This window comes from Gnatocerus cornutus, chromosome 8 (assembly GCF_029298725.1).
Source record: "Gnatocerus cornutus isolate USDA-ARS CGAHR chromosome 8, icGnaCorn1.1, whole genome shotgun sequence".
In the NCBI taxonomy this organism is placed as follows: Eukaryota; Metazoa; Arthropoda; class Insecta; order Coleoptera; family Tenebrionidae; genus Gnatocerus; species Gnatocerus cornutus.
This window is the reverse complement of record NC_142240.1, coordinates 10,803,357-10,822,636: the sequence shown is the minus strand read 5'-3', so window position 1 is coordinate 10,822,636 and position 19,280 is coordinate 10,803,357. Positions and strand designations below refer to the sequence as shown.

Here is a 19,280-nt window from a genome sequence, read left to right as displayed (position 1 = left end):
GATCCGCTGACTTGGAGGAATCGCAAATACTTATGAAATTGATCCTTGGAAAACTATTATGGAAAATGTGCATTGTCATGACGATGCGTGCGATGGAGCGTTGGGATGTAAGTTTTTGTTTGAAGTTGTATAGATAATTGAAAACAGGACTTTAGATTGATTATTGATCTCCCATGACTCGAGCTTTTGCGTAGGAATTAATTGTTGTAACAGTAAAATAATAGCTCGAGTGATTTATTATGATTGTAGTTGTTGTACTAAGTATGCAGGTGATGGTTGTGCAAACTTCCTAATTCCATCATTATTGCAATTCTTCTTCCGAATTGTTCTATCAGAAGAATTCTATCAATCACTCTTAGTGTCAGGTTCTCTGGTCCCTACCAAGTTTACCCAACATCGGGATTATACGGATTTCGAACTCACAATGTTGAAATGCATACCTATCAATCAAACCAATTCAATCGTTCATTATCACATGCTTCAATTAATGTTTACGCAGGTGACCAGATGAAATTTTCATCATCCCAGTATTCATTTAACTTTGAAGATACATGCTGCTATTATGAGCAAAATAATCTTTAGTGAGTGCTTCTTCGCAAAGTTTTATTAATTTCCAAGTTTCCAACACCATAAGACTCCTCAATGGACTGAGATAATTATTTTCCGGGACGTTTACAGATTAGATTAAAGCAGCAACACAAGAGCCAGATTAAATACCTGAACAAAAAAACATCCCTTATGCATATACAATCAAAACGTCACAATCCACGCAGTAAATTCCGTACTAACATGATTAAAGGATTTTGAAACAGGACGTAAGAACCCTCCGGTTGCACCCTCATTCACCGGATGCACAGTAAGTGAGTCAAGTACCACCCCCGCCCACCCTATCTGCCGCAATCTCGGATTCACCCTGATGTCATCGTGCCGACACAAATTATTACACTTCCGGGCCCTTTATCGCAATCTCGATAAGTAATATTAAAATAGGAGAAAACGACGGTGTGCAATCAATTCCCCTCCAGAATTTTGAGAGATTTGGGTAAACCTCTCCCCAAAATTTTACCCAAAAACAGCCAAATGAGTCAGCCATTAAAGCGGCGACATAAATCACCGTAATTGAATCACAACAAAAATTACAAGAACTTTGGCAAATTGGCCAAACAGTGTGCATAAAAACTGGCTCCGCGTCTCCCTTTTCTGCTGACATTTTGACAAATTTGTTTGTCCGTTTGATGCTTGCATTTGCGGTCGTTGTTGGGTAGTGTCTCCGATTTTTCGTATTGCATTTAAACCGTCTTCGGTCATTACCTTGGAGGCGAGAGCTTTTTGTTTACTTTCTTTCGTTTCTGCCATCATTAATCGGAAACACTGACAAATATTTGCAAAAAAACCAAGCGGCCTACATGACTCGATAATTTCGGGGCATTACATAACATAAAACAACACTGCAATTGTGCTGGAACTTTCTCGTTTTCCTTTTATGGAAGTGCCTGCTGTGTGATTATCGCGGTTCGGCGAAACTTTGGACAAACATTGTGGTCACAAAATCAAACTCCTATTACAGTAGAATTCGTTTATTCTGATTCCGCATATCATGACCATGACCAATCGCTTATTATGTCCAACTCGTGATGAGCAGATTATCATCAGATTTCGCCGTCATTATAAAACTCCACTGTAGTTTAAATTCGCGGGATGTACCTCTCAGTGACGCAGGTTTAATTTAAATCATTCTCCATTATTTTAATGACGTTGATACATCAAGAGCTGAAGAAGGTATGTTCTGTAATGTCGGGGTTGACAGTTGCACCTTGGAATCTAATTATGAGATACTCCGATGTTCAAGTTGCAACATTCTGCAATATTTAAGTGGCTTTAGAAGCACAAGAATGTAAACTAAAGTACGTCGGTGATTTTTAAATTCATCTCGAGTGTTCTTTCGCTCATTAACAAACAAACTATGTCTAATTTTACTTGTTATTGCGCTTTTTTGTCTTGGAATAGACGCGGAATTTACTTTCAGTTTCCACGGCTCGACGTCTGACAACAAGCAGAAATGTTTCACCAAATATGTAAAATTCTAAAGATTTTAGATGGTGCTGTTATTTGTTTTTCAAGGATTTTCAAAATTTCATTGTTTATGTTGTATGTAATGCCAAAAATTTAAATTAATGTGATCTAATTAGAGAATGTCGAAAGTTTTTGGTTCTGTATGGAACTTTTAAAATTAAAAAACAAATAAAAATAAAGCAAAACACATTTTTTTTTTATTTCCTTTTTTCATATGGTTGTAGTCTCGTCATTAAATGAGAATTCAACTCACCATAGATTCGACCAATAAGAGACATTTATTTTTTCAAATAAACCAATCACAGCAAACTTTTCTTGGAAATTTTCACTAGTGAAATTTTCAGTGACAATTCCACGCTAAAATACCACGCGAGCTGTCAGTTGCTTGTCAGTTCGTTGAATTCTCATGACGAATATAACTCGGGAGCTCGAAATTGTGGACAATTTTTCCTCCAGTACTCGTAATTTGTTTCTCCGGACAATTGTCACTCGTTCGCTTCGCTCACTCGTGCAATTGATCGTCGAAAAAACTACTCGTTTGTCGGAAAAATTTCCGACAATTTCGAGCCCACTCGTTATATTACTTATGAAAATTTCACAAATACTTTAAAGCCCAAGTCATATTTATTGTGCTTATCTCGTTCTCGACATTCTTCCAGTGTTTTACAGATGTGTCAATGGAAGAAAATTCTCTGCTTATCTCCACGATATCGTTAAATCCTGAAACCATAAAACTCTTATTACTGTGTTGAAAATAAACTTAGAATCTGCTTTTATACACACTCGTCTCATTTTATACTATTTTTCACTTCATCTTCTTACTTGCATTATGCAAAGTTCCAACAATTTATTCTGATGTAAGCTTTGACATTTTTACATAAAAACATGTTTTAATGGATTCTCTCGCTCAATGTAAATGTTAATGTTGTGGTAAATTGGATAGAGGTTGTTAACATCTTGGAATATTAACGTAACGTATTGTCAACAAAGAGTTGCATTTCCATTGATATGGAGGAAAGGCCCGGAAAATTCGATTTACCGAAGCGGCTAAAAATATTTTTCATTAGTCGAAAAAAGTCGCGTTCTTGAGATTGAACATTGAAATCTTTGTTTCCCCTTTCAGATCGACTTGGAGATGATCAAAAGCACAGAATACGTGCCACCCCCAGAGAGCAACATGAATGGCCACTACAGCCACCTCATGTCTCATCAGAACCAAAGCAGAACCCAACGATCAACAGAGTGGGAGAGTACGGTGAATGGGCGCGCGAAATCCCGATCAACGGCGGCTCCAGTGCCTGCCCCAACACAGGCGGCAGTAGACGCAAGACGGAGGAAACAGACCACTAAACCGCAAATGGATAGCCACGACAGACTGATCAACAATCGGAGTCTTCGAACGACATCAAAGGCCAAGAATCAAAGGCCTGCCATACAAAGAACTGAAAAAGTGAAAGGGGTTGTGGGGTACCAGAGTGCGACCGCGTGTTATGTCGGGGGCGGGATACAACATGACAGTGCTGTGTACGGTGTGTATTCGGAAACTAAGTACACTTTTGCTGTGAACGGAATGCCCGGAACTTCTGCACAGGCTTCGGCGGCGGCGGCGTTCTTTGCCAGGTAAGAATACCAAAAGATAGGACAACGTCCGGTCCAAGAAAACGTTACTCATGAGATGACATGCGGTTGGGTGGTCAATTATACGATCAACGAGCTTTCAATAGACTATTATTGATTTTATTACAAAAGATGCTTTCTAAATTAATTAAAAACTGTTTATAGTTTTATCAGCTGGTCAATGATCGATGACGTCCATTCGAGATATGTAAAAATGTTTTTTATTTCTTTAATTCGTGATTAATACTCTGTCGTTCATCTTAATATTATGAAAATTAATTCTTCAGTTCGCCGGGAATTTTCCTGAAAAAATCCTGCAACTACACGTGTTACGTCACGTGTTCGTAGCAGGCGCCGATTTTTAAAGATTTTATGATATACAGGTGTTCCGTAAATGCATTATGAAATGTTTATGAGGGGCACAGTTTGAAACGACGTATATGATGTACAGTGCATTGTTTTATTTCAATCCGCACCTAAAACAATCAACGGGGATAAAATAATATGACAGTACAGACCAGGTTTCAAGTACCATAATAATTTTGTATTTTTATTTTTTAACAATAAAATTTCCGAAAAATTATCGAATAGCTCCGTCGCGGCAACGCGAATTCTCTCCTTTCTTCAGCATAAGGAAGATACTTATTTAACATATAAATTAACAATTTTAGCACCTATCATTTTTTGTATTAATTTGTTGGCAGTTTTTTTCATCGTCCACCATAACTGTAATTTTAATTTCAGTCGTTCCGATTAGAAAGTAATTTAAGATTTTAGGATAAGTGGAACCATCTTGCAATAAATTTTTCGCGGTAATGTGTTCCAGTTTGGTATGCATCTTACCCCGTCAATCTTTCAACAACGTAATTTAACAAAAGTCACATCGTGAATAATTAAATTACATCGTGATTTAATCGCAATTCATTTTAAAAGTCGTTTCTTGCAACAGTGTTTGAATTTTACATGCAACTCTGGTGCGCTTCGAGAAATTCAATTATTGAATCAAGAACAAGATGCTAGCAAATTGGATCCTGGTCCATTTGGCTCGAAACTTGAACATATTTTATATCATTTACTACCCTATCAAGTTTATTGTTTGCTCCATACAAGTTGGAAAGTTGCGCCGTCATTTCATCATTACAGGATGACGCTACGGTACATAAAATCGGCGCAATGCGTTGTTTAGTAAGAATGACCATAAATGAGTAATTAAGAAGTTTTTGAGGTATTCGGACAATTTCCTGATTGGATGTGGGTAATGAAATTTAATAGCGTGATGTTGAAATAAATTATTGTTTCGATTATGAATAATAAAAGCGGATTTACTCGTCTCGTAGAATAATGGGCCGGCATAAAAGAATTCATTAATAAAATCACATGCCTGTATGCAAAATCAGTTTTATGAAAACATTAACTCTTGAATCAAAGTTTGATATTTTAATAAACAAGGGCTATAATTGTGTTGCGCTGTAATATAAATTAAACTTTGTCTTCGTGTTGGTATAACGCTGAGTGACAACTCTTTCTCAAACATAAACAAAACACACAGCAACAGCAATATCCGCTTCTGAATTAGAAAAAAAGACAACTGTCATTGGAGGTAATAAAACTGAGAAAATTCGTAAACATGAACTGCATTATCTGATTGGAAAGTGATAATAATTATCCGGCAGATTGTTACATGTGTTCGGATCACGAGTAATTGCACCAAAATTAGTGTTAAGGCTAAACTGAGTGCTATCTCAAGCGCTATAAATTTTGAATGCATTATCATTACGTGGTGCTATTGAGTCATGTATCATTGACGAACGAGCATGGTAATGGAGTGATATAAAATGTGGACAAAATGGGAAATAGTCCGGTTATTTTGCCGTTTTCGCCAAAGGAAGTCGATAATGAGGCAATAACAGTTTAATAGTCTCTCGTGTATTGGTGTTGCGGTTCGATCAGGTAATAAATATAAAACCTGAAAAAAGTAAGCTCTTAGCTCCAAAATAGCAAACATTTAATTTTAAATTTGCATAAGCCGATTAGAAACAATTACTGTGTTTGTCTACATCAAAAGGTGTCGAGTTTCAGTTTACTAAATTCTCTCGAACTTTTGAAATCTGTTGAGAAGTCGTTGCTTAACAAGTTGAACCATTAATTAAACTCGATTTCCTGATGAATGTGGCCGCAGAGCAATTAACCTCCAAAACCGTCAACAAGCTCTCGAACATTGTTATTAAACGGTAGTAGCGCTCAAAGGCGGTCAAGAAGAAGTAAACGTTTGTAATCGATATGCTAACACCCACACACCTGTTGCGGGACGACCCACACAAAAATCCCTAGGAAATTACCCCGAGCGTTATGTACCCCACGATCGTCCAATAACTACTTTCGATTGGATGATTCAAGTATTTAATTAACACCCCCGACATCATAAAAATAAATCGTTTCAGCTGGATTTGCATATGAATAGGAATTTTGGCAGTTAAATTTACACGCTGAGGCTACAATTAAACGCTCGCAGTGATTTATTTTGATTTTAAAATGCTTTTATGACGAGGAAAATTGCGAAAGGATTCATTACTAAGTGTACGGCAAAGAAACATATAAAACTGTCATAAAGCGTATTGTTGTTTCGTCCAACAAACGGAGTCTTTATTTGACCCCGCTTTATAACAAATAAGCGTTTATCGTTTTCAATTTGTTGGTTTTGAGACGAGGCGAAAGGTCAGAGTGGATTTTCTAGACAGGAGTTATCAAGGATTCAACAAACGGGTAATAATTAATTTGATTGTCATTAGTTAAATAAAAGCTTTATCAGGTTAATGGACGTAAATATTTATTATTGCCGGCGATGGAATACACTGAGATTCTTGATATGAAGACGCCGATTTTCGCTAATACTTAAAAATTAAAATCAGTCATAACTTTTAATCTACTCGTAAATATCCGACTGGATAATTATAAATTCTTACAAACATCATACAAACTTTCATTTACGAGGCTCCATAATAATAAATAATGCAAAAAGAGATCTCATTAGAGAAAACCAATCTGCTGGAATTACACAACCTTACTTTATATGTTTATGTTACGGTAGGTAAGTTATTACTAATTAGTCCCCCGTTTACTTCCCATTCGTTTAAACTCATGAAATATTTTTACTGCAAAATATTGGGATGGAATGCAGAATTAAAATTTCATGGTTTGTTAGGCTGCACTATAGTTCGTCTGCTAAATTAAACATTAGGTAATTTGATTTTACAATGATGGGAAATTGTGGCGAACCTGTAAAGGCCACAGATCGAAATTTTGCCTGAGGTTGTAATTTTAATAATAGATTTCAAAGCTAAACTATCGACAATAATTTTTGTGGTAAGCTCGAGGGCGCAAAATTGTAGACCCTTATGGCCCTTTGGGGCCAACTTCAAATCCTTTAGATATTAACGTTTTTCTCGGATATTCTTCAGATTCAATTCTCCTCAGTTTATCACTTATCGATTTGAATATAAACACGTAAACATTTAGCGGTTTCTGAAGACTCTTGATCGTCGAGGAAATGACAATGCTAGATAATTTTACGTTGTATCCGAGACGTAATTGGCTTTGTTCTCGTCCGTTTGACCCCTGGAAAAAGTCAGTTTTGTTATTTTTTCGTTTTTTTCCCGAGGCTCTATAAAAACACCTTTGCAGTTAGTGTCGCTGCATGTCAGAAACCTCTCCATGTTTAGCCGTTTAATTAACAGTTACCCAATATTAATTTAGCATTTTTCGCCTTTTTATTAACTCCATTACGAGTCGACGCCGCGTTGAGCACACGCATAATTTATTCCACTTCAGTTATAATCAAATTAAGCTTGCTCATGCAAAATATGCCATCTAAAATACCTAACCAAATTAGTTTTTTCTAAATTAACTGTCCAGCATTTCACTCACTAACAACATGTTAAAAATGAGTTTGAAGGTAAACAGGGGTGGTTGTAACCCTCGTCGAAACATCCATTGTTGTGTCTTTGTGTCTGTTCCGTCACTAATCTTCTTGAGAAATTACAGCGCGATTTATCCCGGGCAGAGGGGTTACAAAAATTTTGGCTTCTGTATAAAAATGCAACTTTGTGATAAATTATCTCCGATCCAAATAATTGTGTGATTAATTCCCAAAAGTACAGTTGCTTTGTGGTTTGAAAGTGAGTAATTGCATTCGTTATGGAGACGGATCGTTATTAATAATGTGAAGTAACGGCCACAATGCAACAATTTCTAGATCAGTTCGGACATCATGTTTCTCGCTTCGAGGGTCGTAGGTCGCCAGTGTTCTCCAAGTCGTGCTTTGTATATCCCTTTTTAATAGCACCACTCCTGCTGATTATCCACGTTCTTACATATCACATATTGACGACCACATCAAATAAATTTGTCCTCTCTTTATGCAAATCACGCTCTTGTCCTTGTTAAGTATTCGTTAGCGTACGAGTTTATTGCAGTTTTATACATGTACGTGCATCGGGAAATTTCTGCAGGGAAAACAGTTTGATTTATTCGAAGGTGGAGTTTTGGGTGAATTTTAATTGCAACGTCGAACCACGTTGTGGTCATAAATAAAAGGGATCCTTATTATGTATCATTAGTGGCTTATAAAACCGTAACTGAATTCTTTGATGTGTTCCCACGTGCTCCATCGTTTAATTCCGAAGAGGAACTCGAGGAAAAAGTTGAGCGGCCGATAATTGTCGTCGAGTCGCGTAATTACGTAGTCTTACGAAAAATTCGAGCGGACTTGCGCCTTCGGCGCGGCGCTCTGATTTCCATCTACATCGCATTTCTTGTAGCTATTCGAAGTTGACACTATTTATTGCTATTCCCCACGTGTGAGCGTTTCCGCTACTGTCCGCCATCGATTTTTGCGATCTTGTTGACTATTTTCGAGGTTAATTGCGACACAGTCGCTATCCATCAGCCGATTCTCGTTTTAATTAGCAGTTTAATCGGTTAAATTCTTGTCGAGACGAATCGATTTGTCCGGATTCTGTCATGGGAATTAACACGGACGATTCCGAACTGCGACCGACGAAAAAATCTTAATTTGCATTCTTATAAGGCCGTTTTCCCATGCTTAATATTCACGTCGTGAGGTGCAAGATCAAGCTCAATATCTTCGTGTTAACTTACACGTAATACTCGTTTTAAGAGTTTAGTCACAAATTAATGGATGCACTGTCATATTCTCGGTTTAATTGGTTTTGGATTTTTTGTGATGGCAGCGGTGGATTGTGACGGACGAATTTATTAGTGTTGTCCAAAATAAATCGGGATGCTGATTTGAATTAATTGATTTATTGATAATGGTGGCGCGGGGATGACCTTTTCAGAAATTGGTTCAAAAGGACAATAAGTGTCAGTTCTTCTATTTATAGAGAAAATCGTGGTGACCCACAAATAAAACTCTCTGTATTTGGCAGGAAATGATGAATTTAAATTGTCTCATTATGGACACTTTGCATACTTAATGAATTAAATTTGGTGTTATTAATACCAATTATGGAATTACAGGTTCATGCGTATGGATATAAAACCGCGATTTTAAAAACTCCACCGAAATTGAGTGCAATATAAAATTTTCAAACCCCCATTGATAGCCCATGATTGATAGTCCACCCCCTATTAAAAGCCATAATGGTATCAAAATTCAAACCTCATTAATGGCCCCAATGAGTGCAACTAATGGTCCGTCTTTTCGGTGCAGTGGAGTAGTTTTTTTCTTTCGGTGTGATGTTATTGGTCTTCGCGAGTATTCAATACGAAACGTGACGAAAATAAATACCGATTCAAAATAAAAGGTTATTACTGCGATTGGATCATAGTATGAAACGATGAGTACAGAATTTTATTTGCAACTGCTCGTAAAAGTCCCCTTAAATTTAATGATGGCAGTCGTTCGACTGGCTACTGTACAAGATTTTACGACTTCATCTGAAAAAGATGCAATTAAGGAGATATCCATGCAAATAAAGTGATACTATGAATTAAGAGGTTATTTTTGTGGTGATGAGAGCGGAAATTCGAGGTGTTGACAACTGAAAATTTTCTTCTCAAAATTGTATTTTTTGGTTTTTTCATTTGATTTCAAAGAGTAATAAACAATTATTCTACGAATTCACTGAAGGATTTAAAGCTTCTGCTGCCCATTTTTTATATTTGCAAGCCCATGGTGCCATTTAGCACCATACAGCGCTCATATTTTTGATTTTATCACCAGTCTGCTCGATGAAGTCTGGATCGAATGTAAAATGGTGATTACAAAAGCGTCGATGCGATTTAACGCATGCAAACAGTAGTTGTACTGTTTAACATTACTTATTTGAGGTAATTTGTGTAATGTGTAACGCACCTGTAAACACATGTAATGGAAATAAACGACAAAAACGAATTTAAAATAATGTGTCTAAATGAGAAATAAGAATAAAAATGTCGAATCAATAATAATACCGTTTCGTAACGTTACAATTAGTCTCTGCCTCCGGTCACACTCATTTAAATTCAAAGAAGATTATGCCGTAATTGAACTTATTCTTTGAATGTAAATTCATTTAGTGCGGACGTATCTCATGTTAATTAGAACTGCTTCAAGTCGTGGAAACGCTTACTTCTCGTTTTTCCGACACTACAATATCATGAATTATTGACAGATCCGTGGATCTATTAGTGCCCATTTATCAATCGCTGAACTCAGAAATGGGTCACGAGATATTTTGATAGGAATGAATAAGACGATTGTGAAAAGCTCACGATGTTGTAATTACTTTCTCTGTGTTCGTTGTAAACAATAACAACTCTGCTCTGTGCTAATATTATTTTAATAGCTGGGATAAAAATTAATATACTGTAAATAATAATAAACCGTTGGGAGAGGAGTTTTTCGCGCTCTCCGTTAAGTGGAAGATGGAATTAAACTAGAAGTATAAAAAGGTCTTCTTTATTATACTAACCAATTATGGAAATTCTCATATTAAAAGCAAACAAGTAAGCGTAGCGCTCTGAATTTACCTGTTATACCGTTTCATCAACATTACACCGCCAATATAATTTCAGCCGTTTCAGGAAGCAATTTCTACGCTATGAATAGTTCGTCTCTCTTGAAATCCCAACTTATTAAGGGTACGTCATAATCCCGATCATTAAACATAGCCGATTGTTGAAACCCCCCTAAATTTACATTGGAGTCTAATTGATTCGGACGGGGGCTCACGTGGGGCACCGGTGTGTGCTCGTATTGACTACGGACTTGACTTATTAAAGGCGAGTTTGACACATGGGGTGTTGAAGGGAACAGACTTTAAAAAATGAGTTTACAAACACCCCGTATTAGCGCCCCTAACATTCGTCAAAGTCATGTATTTTTGGAATTCACACCCTCAAGACGAAAACATGATACTCATTCAGGCAGATCATTAGTAAAAAAGTCATACTGGAATGTGAAAATAAATTTTTAATTATTGTTAAATGGAAATAAATTTATCATGCGTGTCCCATCTTCGCGACCATTATTAATAGCCTTCCCAAGGGTCGCATATTTTACTGCTTCGTTAAGTGCAATGTAAGGGCCGACAACAGAATAACACAATCAAGGGAGTGATCCTAGTAATTCTATACATTTAAATTGGCTTTTATACTTGAACACTTGCCCAACTAACCGCGCCACAAAGACATTGTTTATTTAGACCCCCCATTGAAAAGCGACCCAGATTACGCGACGAAATTATTTATTAAAAAGGACATTTATTAGAGGGGAAAAACGACACTTTCGCGCTTAGTTCTATCCGATTACTGCATAAATCTACGAAATCCATAATAAAATTGATAGGTTCGATGTACGGAGTGTGATGACTTAAGCTCTAATTCTAGTTTTATGGCTTTCGGTAGATTAACTGCTGATTTCTCAATGGGGAGATGGATGTAAGTATGAAAAAGGAGACGCGAATTGATCAGGAAAAGCAGTTTTAGGGCTATCTTCAATGGCCACTAATATTTAGATCGGTTTTAGTGTTTAATAAAATGTTGCTTCTGTGTAGGCCGCTATTTTCTTATAATCAGAAGTAATCATTATAGCTGTATTAAAATTGTCCTCTAAGAAACGTCGTAAAAGCGGGCATCCCACACTAAACGATCTCCTAAGATCTTATCTGCGGAATTTTATAGACAGGTTATAATACCGGGCAATTAGTACTTGAAGTCTGATAGTATAATAATAGTCCTCTTGTTTACATATGTTGTAGACCACCATTTTATGGTGAAGGCAACACGACATAATTTTTGAAGTGAGTGGTTCATATTTCTCAGGATTTTCTGTTTCTTTAGGAACCTCTGGCATTCTGTTGAATTCAATGCAATTCTCTAGGATTTTATAGAATTTTTAAGGTTTTTTTAAGAGCTTTGGAACCGTCGATGATTGTGTAAGTTTTTCTCGGAATTATTATCTTTTTAACTTTGAAGGCTTTTTGAGTTTTTTTAAGGTTTTCTGGGATTTTCTAGTATTTTCCATAAGCTATTTAGGTTTTTCTGGGAGAGGTCTCGAATTTCTATCATTCTTTGGATTCTTAGACAGGTCCTGCAAGTCCTTTTCTATTACAACAAAGTCAATTGCTTGATTTTTGCAGTCTTCGTAAATTGATTAAAAAATTACGTGTGAAGTGAACGAAAATTGTGTAAAGACTCTAAAAATGTTTCTTCCATTCCGTGATTAAATTCCCAAACAAGAATTATTCGCATCCTGTTCCTTTGAAGTAAAATATTAAACCACCCTCCTCGTCCATCCCACACCTGTGTGTATCCCGCCTTATTTAGCTTCCTTTATGCAAATTTAATAACCTCAATAAGTAAAGCCCCCTGGCGTCACTTTGCGGGCCCAATGCGTGCGTTGCGTCCACCAAAACTCGGTCATATTTCCCAAAACGACCCTGTAAAAGGCAACCCACTGAGAAGCCAACCTTAATTATTAGAAAAAATCGCATAAAATCGCCATTATTCAAAGCAAACACCCATTTGCTGCATAAATAAGTGCGTAAAACAATTTGACAAATTACAAGAAGGGCTGTGGTCGCGTGTCAAGGCCCCACTTCGTGTGTGGTCCGACCTAGAGTCGGTTGTGTTACCGATATCATATCTGCCCTGGAATTTAAACAGCCCTCGCTGGACACATTCCTTTTCGAAAAAATGGTAATGTTGAGGAAAAGGAATAAAGTTTGTCACAGGCGAGCTTTCGTGGCTCTGATTTTTTATTTGTTTAAATTATCGGGTTTATGGGGTTGTAATTGGAGGAATGATGGGTATCTGGGGCTTTATGGGTTGGAGCTTTGTTGTTCATGTTTTGTGTTTTTATGGGTTAGAGCTTTGGGGTTTAGTCACATCGTTGATGAATGGGGTGAGTAGTAATTATATTTATTAAATAATAAAATGTTTATGGTCGCGTTGTTTAACGAATGACTTTGCACGACATGCAATCGGTTTTCAGAATTATAAAATGTCGGGGACTAGCAGGATTTGGCTCTGGCTCTATTAACATCTCGCAGTTTCAAATTCGAATTCATGAGAGTCCACATATGCAGCGTTTGTGGATTAAAAATCGTTTTGCTGCGTGCGTGTCGAACTAATATACGGCATCTTTATGCATGTCGCCTGTCGACATTCGTGCGTGTCCCGAAGGGTAGATGTCACCTACCTCCCTCAGCCCCCCCATCAATTATCCTGTAGGTTGTGTGCGTAAAGGCATTAAAATTAGCCCGAGTACTATTCGGCGTTGTTATCAGAAACGATAAGATACACGTGTGCAGTCACAAGACTAGGACGCTCTGCAGGCGTTCCGCAATGATGGATGACCGAAAGGCAACTTCAATGTCCACTCTGTCCACTGCTTGTTTTATGCGTAAACTAATAAAATTTTCATTTGTCACGCTTATATCACGCGTTGTAAGGAGGTAGTAAAGCACTGCTGAATAATGGTGGACGTTTAATGGACTCTCCTTCGCGTGGTCAAAGCGAATTACATCTATAATTTGAAAGCTTCCATTTAATTTACACCGAAAAGCTCCGAACTGAGATTTACGGCGACAGAAACGGGAACGGGAAAAGATCAGTTCAGACCAACCGAAAAAAGCTTTGTCTAGTTTTTCGAAATACCGTCCGAAAATAAACAAATCAATAATTGAACAAACTGTCGCGACACCGGCACTGTTAAATTCTAGAAATCACTCGCTAATGGAAAACTAAACGTCCCGCAAAAAATACTGATGCATTTTAATGAACTCATCAATTAGTTCGAGAACGGTGACGGTATTTTCGAAAAATTGTGTAATCGTTAAATATTTATCGTGGAAACCTGAAAAATGGCAAGTCATTATTTTAAAGCACTCATCTTTAGCGTTCCCGTTAACATAACTAACACTAAGCGTTGCTAATGCAAAATATAGCTAAGTGAGACGTTGTTTATTTTTACAGTAAAATAAGAAGAAAAATCTCGCTCATTATCCCATTTCGTGTTAAATCGGGCTAATATTGATTTTGCATTAGCATAATAGATACGGTTATGTCCGTCTTAACTCTAGATTATCGGTAATTAGCTCAAGAAACCAACATAAAAGAGCTAAAAACATGTCGGCGATAGGGTAAGACATCAAAAATTTGTACCACCTTATACCGGCGTTATCTCTTAATTGGTACTAGCAGCGTTGCAATCAGTGTCGAGGTTTTTAATTTTATTTATCTCATTATTTTCCATTCGAAGCTCGTCCACTCGATTTATAGTTAATTGAATAGCGGTGTTCTCAGATTACCGGATCGAAGCGTAATCTGAGTTTTGTATGTTAATGCATTGAATGATTTTTTTTGAACATCTCCGTCTTGGCACGCCCTGACCTAAACTTGCTCGGTTCATGTGTAAACGCAATAAATTCGAAAACAGCGAGAGGTAAATTTTTAATACCTCATCAACAAATATCTCTACAAACAATAAAACAAGCAATCACTTTAGTGACCGTCGACTTTTTACGACACCATTAATTGGGCGCTGCCAGGTAGGGTTGGTAGAAGTCGTAAAATGCCAATTTAACAATTCCACGCACTGTGCTTACTTCTTACACGCGACCGAGACGTAAAAAGACACCGAGAATTAAAATTGAGTTCGGAAATTTTTAATCAAGGGAGATTGGGAACATAATTCTTTATGCTTTTTTAATAATGAAAATTTTATCAGGATAATAGATCGAGTTATGTACCATATTTTTGGTAGTCTTGTCATATTAATGGTTGCTTTGCACGTTAGTGGGAAATAAACAAAATGAGACAATGGGGTGGCAGGGAATAAAGTGCCCATGTGGGTGTTTGGTTAATTGTTATTTGATACGGCTTGAGAGAATGGAATAAATTTTCTTGGGGAATTTATGGGTTGTTGGCAGTGAATTTTTCTGGTCATTTCTTACGGCTTGTTTCGTCGTCGGATTTTATGGTGCGACAAATTTCGAATTCTAAAGTCTGCATCTTAAAATGTCATGTCGATTTCGCAAACAGGCAAGAAAACTAGGAACTAGAGATTATTGAACAATATTCTATGGATCAAAAATCCAAAGGAGGGTTTCAACTGAAGGATCTAGGATTAGACCTGTTGCATTTTCCTCTTTAACATGGAAATAGTTAGATTATCGATCCTAATTTTTCACATATTGGAATCTCCGTATCGATGACTCATGCAACGCAATTTCTTGCAACCTGCCATAAAGTTAAATGAACAAAACTATTAGAAATCCATTTGAGTGTTCATTTAAAATTTTTTGTAAGTAATAAAAGAACTCCATCCAACGGTAAAATGGTACATTTCAACTTAATATTCCGCAAAAGCGAAAGATAACACTCACATTCCAGGTAAAACTCGCTACTAAATTGTGAAAGGAGCTACACCTCAGCATTGCGAATTCTCTGATGATTATTTCCGATAATGTGACATGGAAAAAAAAGCGTGAACCTCACCCTCTTTCCCACATTTTCCACACTTTATTTATACTTAAGATACCGTTATCTTGATCTGACATTTAAATAGAACACATTTGTAAATTTATGAAAATGTGCGATTAACTAGAGGAGATTGTTTCCGTGGCTGGCATGAATTAAAAAAAAGTTTACGATCAGTCGCTTAAATTTCAATGTTATTGTGACAGTTTTATCGAATTGTGGATATATTTCCACAAAATAATTAAATTAATGGGCATATTATGCAGGGGCGCAGGTTAATTAATATGGTCTTTCAAAGGGGCGATAAGGGCTGAATTTTTCAAACTTGCAGCTACTCAATCATTCCCCAACCTTTGACAGAGTAAGTCTGGTCCTTTATTACGATATAGCATGTGATTAGGTCAAAAGGTAAATCGCTGCAAGTTGCACTGAAAAGGGCACTCTGGTGACAGACATTCGAACGATGAGTCGAGTTTGATGTTTCACCGATAGAGAGCGACTTCGCCACGAATCGATTGAGAAAAAGCAGAAAAGTGAAGACGACTATCTATTGCCAGGATTTACTCTTTAATCGTCCGCTCATTATCCAGCTTTTAATGTGTTCAACACTCCATTAATGCTAATTTATTACGAGTCGCGTGCTTTAAACTGGAGCAAAAATTATAAAGTTGCGGCCTTTTATGGCTGTTTTTCATGTCCGCGTTTTCTTAAATTTCATTACACGAACACGGTGTTTCTTCAAATCAAGTTCTAACGACTGGAATTACTGAGTACTTCCTGCAATGATTTTGTAATCAGAGGGTGGGTGGAATTTTAGACGCTTTGTAAACCCTTCCACTCGGGAAAGTAATGAAATTCTTAGGATTAGAATCCCAGGATTCAGTTCGGGATTGCGATTTTTCTGCAGTTTTCCACGATGCGCGCTGGCGTTAATTTCCACACGACCACGAATGTGATCGAATTAAATACGAACAGAGGAAGTAAATAGGAAAGTAAATAGATTATGGATCTAATTCCAGACAACAGTCGGCAAAAATGCGCACACGTCCATGTCGAGAGGTGTTGGCCCCACATGTCATTTTCACAAATCGGAAATCTGAGACGGAAACTCCGTTTGACATTTCCAATGAGTGTTCTCTTAAGCACGATTCAAGTTATAATTAAAATGGTGTAGTTTTGAGTAGCTCACACGCACATCATTTTGCATACCTCCGTAAATCCCACTAATAATTCATGTGCACATTGAACCAAGAATTCATATAGACTATTATCTCTTTTACTGAGCCCTTTCTGAGCTCCGACGCATAAGCTGGAAATACTACTGTAATAACGTGTAATAAAGGCGCTTCGTGTCTTCGCCTGTGTCATATAAGGAGGAGACCTCCGGCTTTAAATCATGCTTAGTCGCATCCACACACGATACACGCTATTAAAACACCAGATTTGTGCAGACAGAGGTAATTATTGCATCGTTGGGCAACTTAATAACGATTTCCGACGATAATTCTATAAATATAACGCTTTGGAAATGGATTAACCAACACCGATGAATATTGTGTGCTGGCCCAAGTTGTTTATAGTAAATTATAAAAGTGTCTCCTTGAAAAAGCTCCTACAGCTTAATATAAACATGACATCACCGGTGACAACTCCTGCGGGATTTTGTTCCAGTCGGGAAACGTGCGGCTAACTCAATTTGAACATCTCCTGATGGCTCATTGGACAACCTCTACAGCTCGAGCTAATCATGTTGTGGACGCCGAGGCCCATCCGCATTACTTATTTAACGTGGAATTTCTATCGTAAAAGGGTTCACACCTCCAACCCTCTCTAAGAAACGGAAAATGTCAAGAGAAGCACGATTTAAATGTCGTCGTTTTTATTCGCTTTTGTAAAACAAAGTTCATGTTTAATATCAGTGCCGTGACGGACGCAATCATGTTGCGCCAATCTAGATCTGGTACTTTTTTTTAAACAGGACTCTTAAAAAATCATTAAAACTGTATAAAGCCGCCACTTGCCGCAAAAAATGTGGGAGAGAAGGATTTGGTTTTTTTGTTTCGGGGAGCTGTGGTATGATTTAGTGGTTTTTCTTTTGTATGATATTCATCTTGCGGAAATGAACAATGGAGAATTGTGTTGTTCTTGTGAATTTACTTTGTAAGCAGATTCGCTTTTTCGGGGCGAAACGAAACGAGAAGCTCTACTAAAATTCACACAACATTTTCTTGTCAACTCTCTAATTAAAAAAATGCTCTTTAATTGGTCACTGCGTATCAAAATTAGCTCCGCTCTTTTTGCGCCCCTCCCGATTGACGGCAATCTAGTCAAGATGCAGGATGTCAAGTTTATTATTATTAAGATTAAAGCACCGGTGCGTGACATGTATCAGATTAAATGTGTACTCTTGAATACAAACGAGGCTGTCGCCTATCTACTGACTTATTTCAGAAGACGCAAAAATAAACGATTGCACCTTGAATACAAAATTTGTATAGCAACAACCGAAATCGCGCCATTTCCAGCCCCCATAAAATTAAACCGATCTATTTTCGAATGCGCACATTTATAATTTAATGGGGAATAATGGAAATTCCTTGTCACTGAAGCGGCTCTTGCATGAATTACAACTTTAGGCAGATGATCGTTAATATTTTATGTAATTTACATTTGCAAAAGCAACTTCGACAGGTAGATTGCCCTGTGACATGTTCAGCTCAAATTTTACTAAATATTTCATATGCAGAGAAGCTGGATTTTGATGGGCGGAATTATTTTGCGGCAAATGGAAAAATAATTAATTTTTTACATTATTACTGGCTTTAATTGCTTGAAATATAAAATTCGATAGAATAAATGAAAAACGTTTTATCTAATTTTATGATTCATTCATTGTTAGCGCCCGTCAAAAATTTAATGAAAATATTTGTGGAGGTATATATGACGTAAGATCCATTGTCCACCACAATACTGACCCTTTACATTACGGCCTATTATTCGCCACACGAGATTTTAAATTGGATTAAAATTAAAAGGGTGGAACTAAGGGTGCGTAATGCAATTTCATGCTAATACAGTGTTTTCTGTCAGCATTTTAAAATTAAAAAGAATCTGATTAGGATATATTTGCAACCGGAAAGTTGATTTGACCAGAAGTGTGAAAACCACGCGGAAATGGTGGATGCGCCGGCGGCGATGCATTAAATTAACTAAAAAAATTAATTTTCCCGAAAATGTGATGTTTAATACATGAACGCCACTCGAAATCTAATAATTTTATTCAGGCTCGCGTTTTTTAATAAAAATAAATCGAGTGTTGCCAGCCAGAAAATTTTAAAACAACTGCACGTTTTGTACAAACAATTATCTCCAGTTACAGCATCCGATGGCGTGTAAAAATTCGTTTGAAACTGAACTATTTTTCCATGTTTCTAAATGCACGAATTTCATTGATGCTATGAAAATTAAAAATCCTAAACAACAAGTAAATCGGGAATTAATTTCGATCGATGATGACTGTAAAAATGTTAGTCTGTTTTTTGCAACGGTGCAGTGACAATGAAACAAATGCGAAAAGCTGGTTAATGGGCAGGTGACGTCCAGAC

At 37.0% G+C, this 19,280-nt stretch overlaps 1 protein-coding gene across 2 annotated transcripts in view; it reads left to right on the top strand.

The window, feature by feature from the left end:
• LOC148169745 (kinesin-like protein CG14535) overlaps positions 1-19,280 on the top strand; it is a 91,663-nt gene that overhangs the window by 24,188 nt on the left and 48,195 nt on the right. For both annotated transcript variants that reach the window (XM_088043416.1, XM_088043415.1), the window contains exon 4: positions 3,197-3,693. In XM_088043416.1, coding sequence (XP_087899542.1) covers positions 3,197-3,693 — 497 coding nt within the window. The remainder of the gene's footprint in view (positions 1-3,196; positions 3,694-19,280) is intronic.